This window comes from Oncorhynchus kisutch, unplaced genomic scaffold, assembly GCF_002021735.2.
Source record: "Oncorhynchus kisutch isolate 150728-3 unplaced genomic scaffold, Okis_V2 Okis03b-Okis08b_hom, whole genome shotgun sequence".
NCBI classification, from domain to species: domain Eukaryota; kingdom Metazoa; phylum Chordata; class Actinopteri; order Salmoniformes; family Salmonidae; genus Oncorhynchus; species Oncorhynchus kisutch.
Window position 1 is genome coordinate 1,719,621 of NW_022261980.1, and position 22,844 is coordinate 1,742,464.

At 46.5% G+C, this 22,844-nt stretch overlaps 1 protein-coding gene across 1 annotated transcript in view; it reads left to right on the plus strand.

Moving 5' to 3' along the window:
• LOC116359560 (protein CDKN2AIP homolog A-like) overlaps positions 1–22,299 on the plus strand; it is a 24,376-nt gene extending 2,077 nt beyond the window's left edge. Inside the window, exons 4-5 of the mRNA XM_031812392.1 lie at positions 548–941; positions 19,428–22,299. Coding sequence (XP_031668252.1) covers positions 548–941; positions 19,428–20,082 — 1,049 coding nt within the window. The 3' untranslated portion in view covers positions 20,083–22,299. The remainder of the gene's footprint in view (positions 1–547; positions 942–19,427) is intronic.
• The last annotated feature ends 545 nt before the right edge of the window (positions 22,300–22,844 follow it).

The window sequence follows — 22,844 nt, forward strand, 5'->3', positions numbered from 1 at the left end:
ATTGTTGAAGAGAGTTAGCAAGTAAGTATTTCACTGTACTGTTTACACCTGTATCCTGTGCACTTGATCAATAAATGTTGATTTCATTTGAATTTGAAACTATTTAAAGTTTAGATTCCTTGTATAGTTTGGAGAGTCCAACTTTAAACGTTTTAATTGACGCTAATATTATAGCCCTACAAAAAAGAAATGGCCTGTCTTTGACCAATGGCCTGTCTTTGCTTCAGGGTTGTACAGTATTGTTAACTCATGGAAGTGATTCAGTACACTGAACGGCAATTACTGTGATGCTGTATATCCATTTCTGTATATTTGTGGGACAATTAAAGTGGAAAAAGTTCTGTACTTTCCATCAAACATACTCTACATTGTTACGGTTAGATTAATCATACAGCAGTATTTTTTCTGCTGCTTTTGTTTTGGCCTTGAAGTAAACGGTGCCTATCCAACGCCTCCCTCACACCGCTGGAATCTGTCCTCTGCAGGTGAAGCAAGTGTTGCCGGGAAGAATCCCTACTCAGTTGTCTTTTATCTCGCTGATTCTCAGGGGGCGACGACGACAGCTGCGCCAAGCGGACCAAGCCTGGGAACCCCTTCAAGCAAGGCCCACCCCCGCAGGCACCTGCCGAGCACCAGCCCTTCTTCAACCGCCTCTACAAGGCTGTGGCGTGGAAGCTGGTGTCGGCAGGGGGCTTCGGCCCCAACCTGGACCACTTTGAGATCCTGCGTGCCTGCACTGAGTCGTCCAAAGAGAGCCTGAGCTGCGTCTTTGTGCCCCTGAAGGACATCCCCGACCTGCCTGCGGCGCGCTCCCAGAAGGAGGGCCAGGTGTGCGAGCTGCGCTGCCAGACAGTCTATCTGGGCACAGGCTACGGGCGTGACGAGGCAGCCGCCAGGGCCATGGCATCCAAGGAGGCCCTCAAGCCTTCCAGGGGCGCAAGGTGACGGTGAAAGATCTGCCGGCGGCGGTTCAATGGTAGGGATGTAGAGAGATTGGTGCTGCTGGATGATCAGCCCAGGAACCCAGGCTTCCCTCCCGCTATCAGCTACCCCTTCCCAGCCAGAGCAGCAGGGAGACGGGCCGTCGTAGCACAGCCATGGGTCATAGAGTATCCAACGGGGGCCTTTCCAGGGTCATGTTCAGTAGGCATCAAAATGTAGTAAAATGGGGACGTAGGAATGGGGGTTTGAAATAATTTCAAATTTGAATAGTATAATGAATTTTTGTCAGATATTCGAAATACAGGTGTTATTGTTTTTTTTTTACCTGAGCACTGCTGCGGGAGGGAGAGAGGCTGGCGCTCTATTGCTGCAGCTGCAGAGGGGGCGAACAGGTGGATGGAGGGAGAGAGAGAGACACCAAGGCAATTCAATGTTATTTATTATCCTATATAACAGTGCCTGTCTTGACTGGAGTAGCCTAGAGAAGCTAGCCAGCTATAGCTAGCTAGGCTAATTGAGGCCACATGCTGTGCTTTTTCCCCAACCCCATTCAGATAAAACAACAGCCTACCTGTTGGTTGTTATTCTTTCTCATTTCGCTACATTTTAATTCAGTAATTTTATTCCATCTTGCATTGCATAAGTGAACTTTCATTCCACTTGTTACACATTTAGCCTCTTTTCCACGTTGATTGGCCTACATAAACAACAAGCTACACATGGCTGCCGGTCTTTTTATGAGGTGCACTGTGCACGTCATAAAAACAACATAAAAAAGTTAGTTTTATTAAATTAGTAATTTGAAATGGCATGGTATATCCTTGTATGTAACAATGTCCCATGGATATTTTAATTTAGAAAAATAATTTTCTGTGTAAAATAGGCCTATATTTCTTTCTTCTCACAAAATTGTATACTCACACAAGTATTCGAATACTAACGTCTGTTCGAATATTCGAATAACCATGCACATCCCTAACTGGGAGGAACTACCTCTCCTGGTCCAATAATACATGCTAATTTCAGTTTCTCGTTCCGAAACGTTTTGCTACTGTGTGCCCTAATGAACACGGCCCTGGTATTTAGAAGTTGTGTGGGTTTGAATGGAGCTGCTCACCAGTATAACCGTGGTATCAGAGAGAGAGACTCTCCACAGTATAACCAGTGGTTCAGAGAGAGAGACTCTCCACCTTATAACCAGTGGTATCAGAGAGAGAGACTCTCCACCAGTTAACCAGTGGTATCAGAGAGAGAGACTCTCCACCAGTATAACCAGTGGTATCAGAGAGAGAGACTCTCCCACCAGTATAACCAGTGTATCAAGAGAGAGAACTCTCCCACCAGTATAACCAGTGGTATCAGAGAGAGAGACTCTCCACCAGTATAACCAGTGGTATCAGAGAGAGACTCTCCACCAGTATAACCAGTGGTATCAGAGAGAGAGACTTCCACCAGTATAACCAGTGGTATCAGAGAGAGAGACTTCCACCAGTATAACCAGTGGTCAGAGAGAGAGAGACTCTCCACCAGTATAACCAGTGGTATCAGAGAGAGACTCTCCACCATATACCAGTGGTATCAGAGAGAGACTCTCCACCAGTATAACCCAGTGGTATCAGAGGAGAGACTCTCCACCAGTATAACCAGTGGTATCAGAGAGAGACTCTCCACCAGTATACCAGTGGTTCAGAGAGAGAGAGACTCTCCACCAGTATAACCAGTGGTATCAGAGAGAGACTCTCCACCAGTATAACCAGTGGTATCAGAGAGAGAGACTCCCACCAGTATAACCAGTGGTATCAGAGAGAGAGACTCTCCACCAGTATAACCAGTGGTATCAGAGAGAGAGACTCTCCACCAGTATAACCAGTGGTATCAGAGAGAGAGACTCTCCACCAGTATAACCAGTGGTATCAGAGAGAGAGACTCTCCACCAGTATAACCAGTGGTATCAGAGAGAGAGACTCTCCACCAGTATAACCAGTGGTATCAGAGAGAGAGACTTCTCCACCAGTATAACCATGGTATCAGAGAGAGAGACTCTCCACCAGTATAACCAGTGGTATCAGAGAGAGAGACTCTCCACCAGTATAACCAGTGGTATCAGAGAGAGAGACTCTCCACCAGTATAACCAGTGGTATCAGAGAGAGCTCTCCACCAGTATAACCAGTGGTATCAGAGAGAGGACTCTCCACCAGTATAACCAGTGGTATCAGAGAGAGACTCTCCACCAGTATAACCAGTGGTACATAGAGAGAGAGACTCTCCACCAGTATAACCAGTGGTATCAGAGAGAGACTCTCCACCAGTATAACCAGTGGTATCAGAGAGAGAGACTCTCCACCAGTATAACCAGTGGTATCAGAGAGAGACTCTCCACCAGTATAACCAGTGGTAATCAGAGAGACTCTCCACCAGTATAACCACTGGTATCAGAGAGAGAGACTCTCCACCAGTATAACCAGTGGTATCAGAGAGGAGACTTTCCACCAGTATAACCCTGGTATCAGAGAGAGAGACTCTCCACCAGTATAACCAGTGTATCAGAGAGAGACTCTCCACCAGTATAACCAGTGGTATCAGAGAGAGAGAGAGACTCTCCCACCAGTATAACCAGTGGTATCAGAGAGAGACTCTCCACCAGTATAACCAGTGGTATCAGAGAGAGAGACTCTCCACCAGTATAACCAGTGGTATCAGAGAGAGAGACTCTCCACCAGTATAACCAGTGGTATCAGAGAGAGACTTCCACCAGTATAACCAGTGGTATCAGAGAGAGAGACTTTCCACCAGTATAACAGTGGTATCAGAGAGAGACTTTCCACCAGTATAACCAGTGGTATCAGAGAGAGAGACTCTCCACCAGTATAACCAGTGGTATCAGAGAGAGACTCTCTCCACCAGTATAACCAGTGGTATCAGAGAGAGAGACTCTCCACCAGTATAACCAGTGGTATCAGAGAGAGAGACTCTCCACCAGTATAACCAGTGGTATCAGAGAGAGAGACTCTCCACCAGTATAACCAGTGGTATCAGAGAGAGACTCTCCACCAGTATAACCAGTGGTATCAGAGAGAGACTCTCCACCAGTATAACCAGTGGTATCAGAGAGAGACTCTCCACCAGTATAACCAGTGGTATCAGAGAGAGACTCTCCACCAGTATACCAGTGGAGCAGAGAGAGAGAGAGACTCTCCACCAGTATAACCAGTGGTATCAGAGAGAGACTCTCCACCAGTATAACCAGTGGTATCAGAGAGAGAGAGACTCTCCACCAGTATAACCAGTGGTATCAGAGAGAGAGACTCTCCACCAGTATAACCAGTGGTATCAAGAGAGAGAGACTCTCCACCAGTATAACCAGTGGTATCAGAGAGAGACTCTCCACCATTAAACCAGTGGTATCAGAGAGAGAGACTCTCCACCAGTATACAATCAGAGAGAGAGAGATTGGTATCAGAGAGAGAGACTCTCCACCAGTATAACCAGTGGTATCAGAGAGAGACTCTCCACCAGTATAACCAGTGGTATCAGAGAGAGAGACTCTCCACCAGTATAACCAGTGGTATCAGAGAGAGAGACTTTCCACCAGTATAACCAGTGGTATCAGAGAGAGAGACTCTCCACCAGTATAACCAGTGGTATCAGAGAGAGACTCTCCACCAGTATAACCAGTGGTATCAGAGAGAGACTCTCCACCAGTATAACCAGTGGTATCAGAGAGAGACTCTCCACCAGTATAACCAGTGGTATCAGAGAGAGACTCTCCACCAGTATAACCAGTGGTAGAGAGAGAGAGACTCTCCACCAGTATAACCAGTGGTATCAGAGAGAGAGACTCTCCACCAGTATAACCAGTGGTATCAGAGAGAGAGAGACTCTCCACCAGTATAACCAGTGGTATCAGAGAGAGACTCTCCACCAGTATAACCAGTGGTATCAGAGAGAGACTCTCCACCAGTAAACCAGTGGTATCAGAGAGAGAGACTCTCCACCAGTATACCAGTGGTATCAGAGAGAGAGAGACTTTCCACCAGTATAACCAGTGGTATCAAGAGAGAGACTCTCCACCAGTATAACCAGTGGTATCAGAGAGAGACTCTCCACCAGTATAACCAGTGGTATCAGAGAGAGACTCTCCACCAGTATAACCAGTGGTATCAGAGAGAGACTCTCCACCAGTATAACCAGTGGTATCAGAGAGAGACTCTCCACCAGTATACCAGTGGTATCAGAGAGAGACTCTCCACCAGTATAACCAGTGGTATCAGAGAGAGACTCTCCACCAGTATAACCAGTGGTATCAGAGAGAGACTCTCCACCAGTATAACCATGGGATCAGAGAGAGAGAGACTCTCCACCAGTATAAACCAGTGGTATCAGAGAGAGACTCTCCACCAGTATAACCAGTGGTATCAGAGAGAGAGACTCTCCACCAGTATAACCAGTGGTATCAGAGAGAGACTCTCCACCAGTATAACCAGTGGTATCAGAGAGAGAGAGACTCTCCACCAGTATAACCAGTGGTATCAGAGAGAGAGACTCTCCACCAGTATAACCAGTGGTATCAGAGAGAGACTCTCCACCAGTATAACCAGTGGTATCAGAGAAGAGACTCTCCACCAGTATAACCAGTGGTATCAGAGAGAGAGAGACTCTCCACCAGTATAACCAGTGGTATCAGAGAGAGAGACTCTCCACCAGTATAACCAGTGGTATCAGAGAGAGAGACTCTCCACCAGTATAACCAGTGGTATCAGAGAGAGACTCTCCACCAGTATAACCAGTGGTATCAGAGAGAGAGAACTTCCACCAGTATAACCAGTGTATCAGAGAGAGACTTCCACCAGTATAACCAGTGGTATCAAGAGAGAGACTCTCCACCAGTATAACCAGTGGTATCAAGAGAGAGAGACTCTCCACCAGTATAACCAGTGGTATCAGAGAGAGAGACTCTCCACCAGTATAACCAGTGGTATCAGAGAGAGACTCTCCACCAGTATAACCAGTGGTATCAGAGAGAGAGACTCTCCACCAGTATAACCAGTGGTATCAAGAGAGACTCTCCACCAGTATAACCAGTGGTATCAGAGAGAGAGACTCTCCACCATTATAACCAGTGGTATCAGAGAGAGAGAGACTTTCCACCAGTATAACCAGTGGTATCAGAGAGAGAGACTCTCCACCAGTATAACCAGTGGTATCAGAGAGAGAGACTCTCCCACCAGTATACCAGTGGTATCAGAGAGAGAGACTCTCCACCAGTATAACCAGTGGTATCAGAGAGAGAGACTCCCACCAGTATAACCAGTGGTATCAGAGAGAGAGAGACTCTCCACCAGTATAAACCAGTGGTATCAGAGAGAGAGACTCTCCACCAGTATAACCAGTGGTATCAGAGAGAGACTCTCTCCACCAGTATAACCAGTGGTATCAGAGAGAGACTCTCCACCAGTATAACCAGTGGTATCAGAGAGAGACTCTCCACCAGTATAACCAGTGGTATCAGAGAGAGACTCTCCACCAGTATAACCAGTGGTATCAGAGAGAGACTCTCCACCAGTATAACCAGTGGTATCAGAGAGAGACTCTCCACCAGTATAACAGTGGTATCAGAGAGAGACTCTCCACCAGTATAACCAGTGGGATCAGAGAGAGAGAGACTCTCCACCAGTATAACCAGTGGTATCAGAGAGAGACTCTCCACCAGTATAACCAGTGGTATCAGAGAGAGAGAGACTCTCCACCAGTATAACCAGTGGTATCAGAGAGAGAGCTTCTCCACCAGTATAACCAGTGGTATCAGAGAGAGAGACTCTCCACCAGTATAACCAGTGGTATCAGAGAGAGAGACTCTCCACCAGTATAACCAGTGGTATCAGAGAGAGACTCTCCACCAGTATAACCAGTGGTATCAGAGAGAGAGACTCTCCACCAGTATAACCAGTGGTATCAGAGAGAGAGAGACTCTCCACCAGTATAACCAGTGGTATCAGAGAGAGAGACTCTCCACCAGTATAACCAGTGGTATCAGAGAGAGAGACTCTCCACCAGTATAACCAGTGGTATCAGAGAGAGACTCTCCACCAGTATAACCAGTGGTATCAGAGAGAGAGACTTTCCACCAGTATAACCAGTGGTATCAGAGAGAGACTTTCTCCACCAGTATAACCAGTGGTATCAGAGAGAGAGACTCTCCACCAGTATAACCAGTGGTATCAGAGAGAGAGAGACTCTCCACCAGTATAACCAGTGGTATCAGAGAGAGAGACTCTCCACCAGTATAACCAGTGGTATCAGAGAGAGAGACTCTCACCAGTATAACCAGTGGTATCAGAGAGAGAGACTCTCCACCAGTATAACCAGTGGTATCAGAGAGAGACTCTCCACCAGTATAACCAGTGGTATCAGAGAGAGAGACTCTCCACCAGTATAACCAGTGGTATCAGAGAGAGAGAGACTTTCCACCAGTATAACCAGTGGTATCAGAGAGAGAGAGACTCTCCACCAGTATAACCAGTGGTATCAGAGAGAGAGACTCTCCACCAGTATAACCAGTGGTATCAGAGAGAGAGACTCTCCACCAGTATAACCAGTGGTATCAGAGAGAGAGACTCTCCACCAGTATAACCAGTGGTATCAGAGAGAGACTCTCCACCAGTATAACCAGTGGTATCAGAGAGAGAGACTCTCCACCAGTATAACCAGTGGTATCAGAGAGAGAGACTCTCCACCAGTATAACCAGTGGTATCAGAGAGAGAGACTCTCCACCAGTATAACCAGTGGTATCAGAGAGAGAGAGACTCTCCACCAGTATAACCAGTGGTATCAGAGAGAGAGACTCTCCCCAGTATAACCAGTGGTATCAGAGAGAGACTTTCCACCAGTATAACCAGTGGTATCAGAGAGAGAGAGACTCTCCACCAGTATAACCAGTGGTATCAGAGAGAGAGACTTTCCACCAGTATAACCAGTGGTATCAGAGAGAGACTCTCCACCAGTATAACCAGTGGTATCAGAGAGAGACTCTCCACCAGTATAACCAGTGGTATCAGAGAGAGACTCTCCACCAGTATAACCAGTGGTATCAGAGAGAGACTCTCCACCAGTATAACCAGTGGTATCAGAGAGAGACTCTCCACCAGTATAACCAGTGGTATCAGAGAGAGAGAGACTCTCCACCAGTATAACCAGTGGTATCAGAGAGAGAGACTCTCCACCAGTATAACCAGTGGTATCAGAGAGAGAGAGACTCTCCACCAGTATAACCAGTGGTATCAGAGAGAGAGACTCTCCACCAGTATAACCAGTGGTATCAGAGAGAGACTCTCCACCAGTATAACCAGTGGTATCAGAGAGAGAGACTCTCCCACCAGTATAACCAGTGGTATCAGAGAGAGAGACTCTCCACCAGTATAACCAGTGGTATCAGAGAGAGAGACTCTCCACCAGTATAACCAGTGGTATCAGAGAGAGAGACTCTCCACCAGTATAACCAGTGGTATCAGAGAGAGACTCTCCACCAGTATAACCAGTGGTATCAGAGAGAGAGACTCTCCACCAGTATAACCAGTGGTATCAGAGAGAGACTCTCCACCAGTATAACCAGTGGTATCAGAGAGAGAGACTCTCCACCAGTATAACCAGTGGTATCAGAGAGAGACTCTCCACCAGTATAACCAGTGGTATCAGAGAGAGAGACTCTCCACCAGTATAACCAGTGGTATCAGAGAGAGAGACTCTCCACCAGTATAACCCAGTGGTATCAGAGAGAGACTCTCCACCAGTATAACCAGTGGTATCAGAGAGAGACTCTCCACCAGTATAACCAGTGGTATCAGAGAGAGACTCTCCACCAGTATAACCAGTGGTATCAGAGAGAGACTCTCCACCAGTATAACCAGTGGTATCAGAGAGAGACTCTCCACCAGTATAACCATGGTATCAGAGAGAGACTCTCCACCAGTATAACCAGTGGTATCAGAGAGAGACTCTCCACCAGTATAACCAGTGGTATCAGAGAGAGAGACTCTCCACCAGTATAACCAGTGGTATCAGAGAGAGACTCTCCACCAGTATAACCAGTGGTATCAGAGAGAGAGAGACTCTCCACCAGTATAACCAGTGGTATCAGAGAGAGAGACTCTCCACCAGTATAACCAGTGGTATCAGAGAGAGAGAGACTCTCCACCAGTATAACCAGTGGTATCAGAGAGAGAGACTCTCCACCAGTATAACCAGTGGTATCAGAGAGAGACTCTCCACCAGTATAACCAGTGGTATCAGAGAGAGAGACTCTCCACCAGTATAACCAGTGGTATCAGAGAGAGAGACTCTCCACCAGTATAACCAGTGGTATCAAGAGAGAGACTCTCCACCAGTATAACCAGTGGTATCAGAGAGAGAGACTCTCCACCAGTATAACCAGTGGTATCAGAGAGAGACTCTCCACCAGTATAACCAGTGGTATCAGAGAGAGACTCTCCACCACAGTATAACCAGTGGTATCAGAGAGAGAGACTCTCCACCAGTATAACCAGTGGTATCAGAGAGAGACTCTCCACCAGTATAACCAGTGGTATCAGAGAGAGAGACTCTCCACCAGTATAACCAGTGGTATCAGAGAGAGAGAGACTCTCCACCAGTATAACCAGTGGTATCAGAGAGAGAGACTCTCCACCAGTATAACCAGTGGTATCAGAGAGAGACTCTCCACCAGTATAACCAGTGGTATCAGAGAGAGACTCTCCACCAGTATAACCAGTGGTATCAGAGAGAGACTCTCCACCAGTATAACCAGTGGTATCAGAGAGAGACTCTCCACCAGTATAACCAGTGGTATCAGAGAGAGAGACTCTCCACCAGTATAACCAGTGGTATCAGAGAGAGAGACTCTCCACCAGTATAACCAGTGGTATCAGAGAGAGAGAGACTCTCCACCAGTATAACCAGTGGTATCAGAGAGAGAGAGACTCTCCACCAGTATAACCAGTGGTATCAGAGAGAGAGACTCTCCACCAGTATAACCAGTGGTATCAGAGAGAGACTCTCCACCAGTATAACCAGTGGTATCAGAGAGAGAGACTCTCCACCAGTATAACCAGTGGTATCAGAGAGAGAGACTCTCCACCAGTATAACCAGTGGTATCAGAGAGAGAGAGACTCTCCACCAGTATAACCAGTGGTATCAGAGAGAGAGACTCTCCACCAGTATAACCAGTGGTATCAGAGAGAGAGACTCTCCACCAGTAAACCAGTGGTATCAGAGAGAGAGACTCTCCACCAGTATAACCAGTGGTATCAGAGAGAGACTCTCCACCAGTATAACCAGTGGTATCAGAGAGAGAGACTCTCCACCAGTATAACCAGTGGTATCAGAGAGAGACTCTCCACCAGTATAACCAGTGGTATCAGAGAGAGAGACTCTCCACCAGTATAACCAGTGGTATCAGAGAGAGACTCTCCACCAGTATAACCAGTGGTATCAGAGAGAGAGACTCTTCCACCAGTATAACCAGTGGTATCAGAGAGAGACTCTCCACCAGTATAACCAGTGGTATCAGAGAGAGAGACTCTCCACCAGTATAACCAGTGGTATCAGAGAGAGACTCTCCACCAGTATAACCAGTGGTATCAGAGAGAGAGACTCTCCACCAGTATAACCAGTGGTATCAGAGAGAGAGACTCTCCACCAGTATAACCAGTGGTATCAGAGAGAGAGACTCTCCACCAGTATAACCAGTGGTATCAGAGAGAGACTCTCCACCAGTATAACCAGTGGTATCAGAGAGAGAGACTCTCCACCAGTATAACCAGTGGTATCAGAGAGAGAGACTCTCCACCAGTATAACCAGTGGTATCAGAGAGAGAGACTCTCCACCAGTATAACCAGTGGTATCAGAGAGAGACTCTCCACCAGTATAACCAGTGGTATCAGAGAGAGACTCTCCACCAGTATAACCAGTGGTATCAGAGAGAGAGACTCTCCACCAGTATAACCAGTGGTATCAGAGAGAGAGACTCTCCACCAGTATAACCAGTGGTATCAGAGAGAGAGACTCTCCACCAGTATAACCAGTGGTATCAGAGAGAGAGACTCTCCACCAGTATAACCAGTGGTATCAGAGAGAGAGACTCTCCACCAGTATAACCAGTGGTATCAGAGAGAGAGACTCTCCACCAGTATAACCAGTGGTATCAGAGAGAGACTCTCCACCAGTATAACCAGTGGTATCAAGAGAGAGACTCTCCACCAGTATAACCAGTGGTATCAGAGAGAGAGACTCTCCACCAGTATAACCAGTGGTATCAGAGAGAGAGACTCTCCACCAGTATAACCAGTGGTATCAGAGAGAGACTCTCCACCAGTATAACCAGTGGTATCAGAGAGAGACTCTCCACCAGTATAACCAGTGGTATCAGAGAGAGACTCTCCACCAGTATAACCAGTGGTATCAGAGAGAGAGACTCTCCACCAGTATAACCAGTGGTATCAGAGAGAGACTCTCCACCAGTATAACCAGTGGTATCAGAGAGAGAGACTCTCCACCAGTATAACCAGTGGTATCAAGAGAGAGACTCTCCACCAGTATAACCAGTGGTATCAGAGAGAGAGACTCTCCACCAGTATAACCAGTGGTATCAGAGAGAGAGACTCTCCACCAGTATAACCAGTGGTATCAGAGAGAGAGACTCTCCACCAGTATAACCAGTGGTATCAGAGAGAGAGACTCTCCACCAGTATAACCAGTGGTATCAGAGAGAGAGACTCTCCACCAGTATAACCAGTGGTATCAGAGAGAGACTCTCCACCAGTATAACCAGTGGTATCAGAGAGAGACTCTCCACCAGTATAACCAGTGGTATCAGAGAGAGAGACTCTCCACCAGTATAACCAGTGGTATCAGAGAGAGACTCTCCACCAGTATAACCAGTGGTATCAGAGAGAGACTCTCCACCAGTATAACCAGTGGTATCAGAGAGAGACTCTCCACCAGTATAACCAGTGGTATCAGAGAGAGACTCTCCACCAGTATAACCAGTGGTATCAGAGAGAGAGACTCTCCACCAGTATAACCAGTGGTATCAGAGAGAGACTCTCCACCAGTATAACCAGTGGTATCAGAGAGAGAGAGACTCTCCACCAGTATAACCAGTGGTATCAGAGAGAGACTCTCCACCAGTATAACCAGTGGTATCAGAGAGAGAGAGACTCTCCACCAGTATAACCAGTGGTATCAGAGAGAGAGACTCTCCACCAGTATAACCAGTGGTATCAGAGAGAGACTCTCCACCAGTATAACCAGTGGTATCAGAGAGAGAGACTCTCCACCAGTATAACCAGTGGTATCAGAGAGAGAGACTCTCCACCAGTATAACCAGTGGTATCAGAGAGAGACTCTCCACCAGTATAACCAGTGGTATCAGAGAGAGAGACTCTCCACCAGTATAACCAGTGGTATCAGAGAGAGAGACTCTCCACCAGTATAACCAGTGGTATCAGAGAGAGACTCTCCACCAGTATAACCAGTGGTATCAGAGAGAGAGACTCTCCACCAGTATAACCAGTGGTATCAGAGAGAGACTCTCCACCAGTATAACCAGTGGTATCAGAGAGAGAGACTCTCCACCAGTATAACCAGTGGTATCAGAGAGAGAGACTCTCCACCAGTATAACCAGTGGTATCAGAGAGAGAGACTCTCCACCAGTATAACCAGTGGTATCAGAGAGAGACTCTCCACCAGTATAACCAGTGTATAAGAGAGAGACTCTCCACCAGTATAACCAGTGGTATCAGAGAGAGACTCTCCACCAGTATAACCAGTGGTATCAGAGAGAGACTCTCCACCAGTATAACCAGTGGTATCAGAGAGAGACTCTCCACCAGTATAACCAGTGGTATCAGAGAGAGAGACTCTCCACCAGTATAACCAGTGGTATCAGAGAGAGAGACTCTCCACCAGTATAACCAGTGGTATCAGAGAGAGAGAGACTCCACCCACCAGTATAACCAGTGGTATCAGAGAGAGAGACTCTCCACCAGTATAACCAGTGGTATCAGAGAGAGACTCTCCACCAGTATAACCAGTGGTATCAGAGAGAGAGACTCTCCACCAGTATAACCAGTGGTATCAGAGAGAGAGACTCTCCACCAGTATAACCAGTGGTATCAGAGAGAGAGAGCTCTCCACCAGTATAACCAGTGGTATCAGAGAGAGAGAGACTCTCCACCAGTATAACCAGTGGTATCAGAGAGAGAGAGACTCTCCACCAGTATAACCAGTGGTATCAGAGAGAGAGACTCTCCACCAGTATAACCAGTGGTATCAGAGAGAGACTCTCCACCAGTATAACCAGTGGTATCAGAGAGAGAGACTTTCCACCAGTATAACCAGTGGTATCAGAGAGAGACTCTCCACCAGTATAACCAGTGGTATCAGAGAGAGAGACTCTCCACCAGTATAACCAGTGGTATCAGAGAGAGAGACTCTCCACCAGTATAACCAGTGGTATCAGAGAGAGAGACTCTCCACCAGTATAACCAGTGGTATCAGAGAGAGAGACTCTCCACCAGTATAACCAGTGGTATCAGAGAGAGAGACTCTCCACCAGTATAACCAGTGGTATCAGAGAGAGAGACTCTCCACCAGTATAACCAGTGGTATCAGAGAGAGAGACTCTCCACCAGTATAACCAGTGGTATCAGAGAGAGAGAGACTCTCCACCAGTATAACCAGTGGTATCAGAGAGAGACTCTCCACCAGTATAACCAGTGGTATCAGAGAGAGACTCTCCACCAGTATAACCAGTGGTATCAGAGAGAGACTCTCCACCAGTATAACCAGTGGTATCAGAGAGAGACTTTCCACCAGTATAACCAGTGGTATCAGAGAGAGACTCTCCACCAGTATAACCAGTGGTATCAGAGAGAGACTCTCCACCAGTATAACCAGTGGTATCAGAGAGAGACTCTCCACCAGTATAACCAGTGGTATCAGAGAGAGACTCTCCACCAGTATAACCAGTGGTATCAGAGAGAGACTCTCCACCAGTATAACCAGTGGTATCAGAGAGAGACTCTCCACCAGTATAACCAGTGGTATCAGAGAGAGAGACTCTCCACCAGTATAACCAGTGGTATCAGAGAGAGAGACTCTCCACCAGTATAACCAGTGGTATCAGAGAGAGACTCTCCACCAGTATAACCAGTGGTATCAGAGAGAGACTCTCCACCAGTATAACCAGTGGTATCAGAGAGAGACTCTCCACCAGTATAACCAGTGGTATCAGAGAGAGACTCTCCACCAGTATAACCAGTGGTATCAGAGAGAGAGACTCTCCACCAGTATAACCAGTGGTATCAGAGAGAGACTCTCCACCAGTATAACCAGTGGTATCAGAGAGAGACTCTCCACCAGTATAACCAGTGGTATCAGAGAGAGACTCTCCACCAGTATAACCAGTGGTATCAGAGAGAGAGACTCTCCACCAGTATAACCAGTGGTATCAGAGAGAGAGACTCTCCACCAGTATAACCAGTGGTATCAGAGAGAGACTCTCCACCAGTATAACCAGTGGTATCAGAGAGAGACTCTCCACCAGTATAACCAGTGGTATCAGAGAGAGACTCTCCACCAGTATAACCAGTGGTATCAGAGAGAGAGAGACTCTCCACCAGTATAACCAGTGGTATCAGAGAGAGACTCTCCACCAGTATAACCAGTGGTATCAGAGAGAGAGAGACTCTCCACCAGTATAACCAGTGGTATCAGAGAGAGAGACTCTCCACCAGTATAACCAGTGGTATCAGAGAGAGGGAGACTCTCCACCAGTATAACCAGTGGTATCAGAGAGAGAGACTCTCCACCAGTATAACCAGTGGTATCAGAGAGAGACTCTCCACCAGTATAACCAGTGGTATCAGAGAGAGAGACTCTCCACCAGTATAACCAGTGGTATCAGAGAGAGAGACTCTCCACCAGTATAACCAGTGGTATCAGAGAGAGACTACTCTCACCAGTATAACCAGTGGTATCAGAGAGAGAGACTCTCCACCAGTATAACCAGTGGTATCAGAGAGAGAGACTCTCCACCAGTATAACCAGTGGTATCAGAGAGAGACTCTCCACCAGTATAACCAGTGGTATCAGAGAGAGAGACTCTCCACCAGTATAACCAGTGGTATCAGAGAGAGACTCTCCACCAGTATAACCAGTGGTATCAGAGAGAGACTCTCCACCAGTATAACCAGTGGTATCAGAGAGAGAGACTCTCCACCAGTATAACCAGTGGTATCAGAGAGAGAGACTCTCCACCAGTATAACCATGGTATCAGAGAGACTCTCCACCAGTATAACCAGTGGTATCAGAGAGAGACTCTCCACCAGTATAACCAGTGGTATCAGAGAGAGACTCTCCACCAGTATAACCAGTGGTATCAGAGAGAGACTCTCCACCAGTATAACCAGTGGTATCAGAGAGAGACTCTCCACCAGTATAACCAGTGGTATCAGAGAGAGAGAGACTCTCCACCAGTATAACCAGTGGTATCAGAGAGAGAGACTCTCCACCAGTATAACCAGTGGTATCAGAGAGAGAGAGACTCTCCACCAGTATAACCAGTGGTATCAGAGAGAGAGACTCTCCACCAGTATAACCAGTGGTATCAGAGAGAGAGAGACTCTCCACCAGTATAACCAGTGGTATCAGAGAGAGAGACTCTCCACCAGTATAACCAGTGGTATCAGAGAGAGAGACTCTCCCCAGTATAACCAGTGGTATCAGAGAGAGAGACTCTCCACCAGTATAACCAGTGGTATCAGAGAGAGAGAGACTCTCCACCAGTATAACCAGTGGTATCAGAGAGAGAGAGACTCTCCACCAGTATAACCAGTGGTATCAGAAGAGAGAGACTCTCCACCAGTATAACCAGTGGTATCAGAGAGAGACTCTCCACCAGTATAACCAGTGGTATCAGAGAGAGAGACTCTCCACCAGTATAACCAGTGGTATCAGAGAGAGACTCTCCACCAGTATAACCAGTGGTATCAGAGAGAGAGACTCTCCACCAGTATAACCAGTGGTATCAGAGAGAGAGAGACTCTCCACCAGTATAACCAGTGGTATCAGAGAGAGAGACTCTCCACCAGTATAACCAGTGGTATCAGAGAGAGAGACTCTCCACCAGTATAACCAGTGGTATCAGAGAGAGAGACTCTCCACCAGTATAACCAGTGGTATCAGAGAGAGACTCTCCACCAGTATAACCAGTGGTATCAGAGAGAGAGACTCTCCACCAGTATAACCAGTGGTATCAGAGAGAGAGACTCTCCACCAGTATAACCAGTGGTATCAGAGAGAGACTCTCCACAGTATAACCAGTGTATCAGAGAGAGACTCTCCACCAGTATAACCAGTGGTATCAGAGAGAGACTCTCCACCAGTATAACCAGTGGTATCAGAGAGAGACTCTCCACCAGTATAACCAGTGGTATCAGAGAGAGACTCTCCACCAGTATAACCAGTGGTATCAGAGAGAGACTCTCCACCAGTATAACCAGTGGTATCAGAGAGAGACTCTCCACCAGTATAACCAGTGGTATCAGAGAGAGACTCTCCACCAGTATAACCAGTGGTATCAGAGAGAGACTCTCCACCAGTATAACCAGTGGTATCAGAGAGAGACTCTCCACCAGTATAACCAGTGGTATCAGAGAGAGAGACTCTCCACCAGTATAACCAGTGGTATCAGAGAGAGACTCTCCACCAGTATAACCAGTGGTATCAGAGAGAGACTCTCCACCAGTATAACCAGTGGTATCAGAGAGAGACTCTCCACCAGTATAACCAGTGGTATCAGAGAGAGACTCTCCACCAGTATAACCAGTGGTATCAGAGAGAGACTCTCCACCAGTATAACCAGTGGTATCAGAGAGAGAGACTCTCCACCAGTATAACCAGTGGTATCAGAGAGAGACTCTCCACCAGTATAACCAGTGGTATCAGAGAGAGACTCTCCACCAGTATAACCAGTGGTATCAGAGAGAGACTCTCCACCAGTATAACCAGTGGTATCAGAGAGAGAGACTCTCCACCAGTATAACCAGTGGTATCAGAGAGAGAGACTCTCCACCAGTATAACCAGTGGTATCAGAGAGAGACTCTCCACCAGTATAACCAGTGGTATCAGAGAGAGACTCTCCCAGTATAACCAGTGGTATCAGAGAGAGACTCTCCACCAGTATAACCAGTGGTATCAGAGAGAGACTCTCCACCAGTATACCAGTGGTATCAGAGAGAGACTCTCCACCAGTATAACCAGTGGTATCAGAGAGAGAGACTTTCCACCAGTATAACCAGTGGTATCAGAGAGAGACTCTCCACCAGTATAACCAGTGGTATCAGAGAGAGAGACTCTCCACCAGTATACCAGTGGTATCAGAGAGAGACTCTCCACCAGTATAACCAGTGGTATCAGAGAGAGACTCTCCACCAGTATAACCAGTGGTATCAGAGAGAGAGACTCTCCACCAGTATAACCAGTGGTATCAGAGAGGAGACTCTCCACCAGTATAACCAGTGGTATCAGAGAGAGACTCTCCACCAGTATAACCAGTGGTATCAGAGAGAGACTCTCCACCAGTATAACCAGTGGTATCAGAGAGAGAGACTCTCCACCAGTATAACCAGTGGTATCAGAGAGAGACTCTCCACCAGTATAACCAGTGGTATCAGAGAGAGAGAGACTCTCCACCAGTATAACCAGTGGTATCAGAGAGAGACTCTCCACCAGTATAACCAGTGGTATCAGAGAGAGACTCTCCACCAGTATAACCAGTGGTATCAGAGAGAGACTCTCCACCAGTATAACCAGTGGTATCAGAGAGAGAGACTCTCCACCAGTATAACCAGTGGTATCAGAGAGAGACTCTTCCACCAGTATAACCAGTGGTATCAGAGAGAGAGACTCTCCACCAGTATAACCAGTGGTATCAGAGAGAGAGAGACTCTCCACCAGTATAACCAGTGGTATCAGAGAGAGACTCTCCACCAGTATAACCAGTGGTATCAGAGAGAGAGACTCTCCACCAGTATAACCAGTGGTATCAGAGAGAGACTCTCCACCAGTATAACCAGTGGTATCAGAGAGAGAGACTCTCCACCAGTATAACCAGTGGTATCAGAGAGAGACTCTCCACCAGTATAACCAGTGGTATCAGAGAGAGACTCTCCTCCACCAGTAACCATGGTATCAGAGAGAGAGACTCCCACCAGTATAACCAGTGGTATCAGAGAGAGAGACTCTCCACCAGTATAACCAGTGGTATCAGAGAGAGACTCCCACCAGTATAACCAGTGGTATCAGAGAGAGACTCTCCACCAGTATAACCAGTGGTATCAGAGAGAGACTCTCCACCAGTATAACCAGTGGTATCAGAGAGACTCTCCACCAGTATAACCAGTGGTATCAAGAGAGAGACTCTCCAGACTCTCCACAGTATAACCAGTGGTATCAGAGAGAGAGACCTCCACCAGTATAACCAGTGGTATCAGAGAGAGAGACTCTCCACCAGTATAACCAGTGGTATCAGAGAGAGAGACTCTCCACCAGTATAACCAGTGGTATCAGAGAGAGAGACTCTCCACCAGTATAACCAGTGGTATCAGAGAGAGACTCTCCACCAGTATAACCAGTGGTATCAGAGAGAGAGAGACTCTCCACCAGTATAACCAGTGGTATCAGAGAGAGACTCTCCACCAGTATAACCAGTGGTATCAGAGAGAGACTCTCCACCAGTATAACCAGTGGTATCAGAGAGAGACTCTCCACCAGTATAACCAGTGGTATCAGAGAGAGAGAGACTCTCCACCAGTATAACCAGTGGTATCAGAGAGAGAGACTCTCCTCCACCAGTATAACCAGTGGTATCAGAGAGAGACTCTCCACCAGTATACCAGTGGTATCAGAGAGAGAGAGACTCTCCACCAGTATAACCAGTGGTATCAGAGAGAGACTCTCCACCAGTATAACCAGTGGTATCAGAGAGAGAGACTCTCCACCAGTATAACCAGTGGTATCAGAGAGACTGTTTACACCTGTATCCTGTGCACTTGATCAATAAATGTTGATTCATTTGAATTTGAAACTATTTAAAGTTTAGATTCCTTGTATAGTTTGGAGAGTCCAACTTTAAACGTTTTAATTGACGCTAATATTATAGCCCTACAAAAAAAGAAATGGCCTGTCTTTGACCAATGGCCTGTCTTTGCTTCAGGGTTGTACAGTATTGTTAACTCATGGAAGTGATTCAGTACACTGAACGGCAATTACTGTGATGCTGTATATCCATTTCTGTATATTTGTGGGACAATTAAAGTGGAAAAAGTTTCTGTACTTTTCCATCAAACATACTCTACATTGTTACGGTTAGATTAATCATACAGCAGTATTTTTTCTGCTGCTTTTGTTTGGCCTTGAAGTAAACGGTGCCTATCCAACGCCTCCCTCACACCGCTGGAATCTGTCCTCTGCAGGTGAAGCAAGTGTTGCCGGGAAGAATCCCTACTCAGTTGTCTTTTATCTCGCTGATTCTCAGGGGGCGACGACGACAGCTGCGCCAAGCGGACCAAGCCTGGGAACCCCTTCAAGCAAGGCCCACCCCGCAGGCACCTGCCGAGCACCAGCCCTTCTTCAACCGCCTCTACAAGGCTGTGGCGTGGAAGCTGGTGTCGGCAGGGGGCTTCGGCCCCAACCTGGACCACTTTGAGATCCTGCGTGCCTGCACTGAGTCGTCCAAAGAGAGCCTGAGCTGCGTCTTTGTGCCCCTGAAGGACATCCCCGACCTGCCTGCGGCGCGCTCCCAGAAGGAGGGCCAGGTGTGCGAGCTGCGCTGCCAGACAGTCTATCTGGGCACGGGCTACGGGCGTGACGAGGCAGCCGCCAGGGCCATGGCATCCAAGGAGGCCCTCAAGGCCTTCCAGGGGCGCAAGGTGACGGTGAAGATCTGCCGGCGGCGGTTCAATGGTAGGGATGTAGAGGATCTGGTGCTGCTGGATGATCAGCCCAGGAACCCAGGCTTCCCTCCCGCTATCAGCTACCCCTTCCAGCCAGAGCAGCAGGGAGACGGGCCGTCGTAGCACAGCCATGGGTCATAGAGTATCCTACGGGGGCCTTTCCAGGGTCATGTTCAGTAGGCATCAAAATGTAGTAAAATGGGGACGTAGGAATGGGGGTTTGAAATAATTTCAAATTTGAATAGTATAATGAATTTTTGTCAGATATTCGAAATACATGTGTTATTGTTTTTTTTTTACCTGAGCACTGCTGCGGGAGGGAGAGAGGCTGGCGCTCTATTGCTGCAGCTGCAGAGGGGGCGAACAGGTGGATGGAGGGAGAGAGAGAGACACCAAGGCAATTCAATGTTATTTATTATCCTATATAACAGTGCCTGTCTTGACTGGAGTAGCCTAGAGAAGCTAGCCAGCTATAGCTAGCTAGGCTAATTGAGGCCACATGCTGTGCTTTTTCCCCAACCCCATTCAGATAAAACAACAGCCTACCTGTTGGTTGTTATTCTTTCTCATTTCGCTACATTTTAATTCAGTAATTTTATTCCATCTTGCATTGCATAAGTGAACTTTCATTCCACTTGTTACACATTTAGCCTCTTTTCCACGTTGATTGGCCTACATAAACAACAAGCTACACATGGCTGCCGGTCTTTTTATGAGGTGCACTGTGCACGTCATAAAAACAACATAAAAAAGTTAGTTTTATTAAATTAGTAATTTGAAATGGCATGGTATATCCTTGTATGTAACAATGTCCCATGGATATTTTAATTTAGAAAAATAATTTTCTGTGTAAAATAGGCCTATATTTCTTTCTTCTCACAAAATTGTATACTCACACAAGTATTCGAATACTAACGTCTGTTCGAATATTCGAATAACCATGCACATCCCTAACTGGGAGGAACTACCTCTCCTGGTCCAATAATACATGCTAATTTCAGTTTCTCGTTCCGAAACGTTTTGCTACTGTGTGCCCTAATGAACACGGCCCTGGTATTTAGAAGTTGTGTGGGTTTGAATGGAGCTGCTCTATGAGTCATACAGTACCACTGAATGGATGGACTCAATGCATCACCACGACTTAATAGTTTTTATGCTTTTATTATTCTTGAGGAGCGTATACCCAGTTCTTGTTCCATAGGTGATTTGGATTCCTTCAGAGTGGGGATGGTAAGAAGTTTAGTCCCTTTTAGTATCGGTTGTGCCTGTCTGCTGCCTACAACAATGGAGAAATGTACACACTTCGTAAGGGTGTGGTTCACAAAATGTCACCACATTTTCCCTCCCTTTGCTTGGGTCTATAGTCACGCCATGCACTTTCCTTCTATGTCCTCTAGCTCAGGGCTCCGGGGTGAAGTTCCCCCTAGATCTAGGATCAGCTTCCTCTCCCTCAATCCTAACCTTAGCCATTAGTCAGGAAAATGCTAAACTGACCCAGGATCAGCCTCTAGGTGCAACTTAACCCTACACCTAGCTCAGGACTATGGTGGGTAGTGCGGCTGCACTGGGTCTGACCCTCAAGCCATTTAATCAGCTATCTGATTAACAACCCGACCACTAGACGAGGGACATTTCTACCGTTAATCAATACCGTTAATAACATGCAACTAAGGAATCCTGTGTGGCTCGTCATTCGAGTTTTCTATTGATGCTTCAAATCTCCCTGAGTGATCACATTACAAATGTTGTGCTTTTTTTGTTTAATGAAGTTACAAAGTTAGTCATGGAATGAGAATGAGGTATACTTTTGATAATTTAACACCGGCTCTCGTATTTAAAATGCACAAGTCCTCTGACAGAATCATTATTTCAACTGTTGTTTTCTGTTCACAGTAGAATGCATTGTCACTATTATAACTCAGTGTGTTTGTCTGAATACAAACGGAGGCATCTTGTTTAGTTGTTCTGCATGATGTAGATCTTGTTGATGATGGAACTTTGACATTCATTTAAAACCACTCTGTTCTATTTTGTGTGAGGAAAGCTGTTGAGAAAATGTCGGGTTTTGTTATGTTTATGAATTGATTCAGTAATTCTAAAGGAGATGATTGGCGTTAAGCCAGGTTCATAGAATTGTATGATATGTTTGATAGTGCTTGAGTCTTTACATTCAAAAATCATCAATGGAAGATCGCTGCTGTAATGTTTTGCTTTTCAAAGCTGAATGATATGAAATGGGTTGCGTTGATGTGTAAATGGCCACAATATTTAGTGACATTTTACATTTCTATGAGCGGTCCCTGTTTCTATATTTTTGTTAATAAAAATAATTTAAGAATGTTTGTCGTCCAATGATTGTCTCTTATCCACACTGACATGAAGAGGGTGAAACACATTTATCAAAGACAAGAACATAGATTAAGTCCCAATTATGGTACGGTTAGGTTGCCCTCAAGTCTTTGGGGTTTGAATTTTGATAGTTGTAGCCTTATTGATTATTGACTGATAGATTATTTCAATTCATCCATACAGGTTTTGGAGAGGTGCAGGGGCCTGCCACACTGGGCGCCCGGGGAGCTGTTGTTGTAGGGGATAAAGTGCCTTGCTCAAGGGCACAAGGGTTGCTGGATCGTCTCCCTAACCTCTAGGCTACCTGTCGCCCATGTAGTATGTCTCAAGCATAATGACTCAGGGTAATGAAAACACATGTAGGATATATTTAAGCAATACGGCACGAGAGGGTATTGTATATGGCCAATATACCATGGCTAAGGGCTGATCTTAGGAATGACGCATCGCCTGGATACAGCCCTTAGCCATGGAATATTGGTCATATACCACAAACCCCCATGCTGCCTTATTGCTATTATAAACTGGTTACCAAC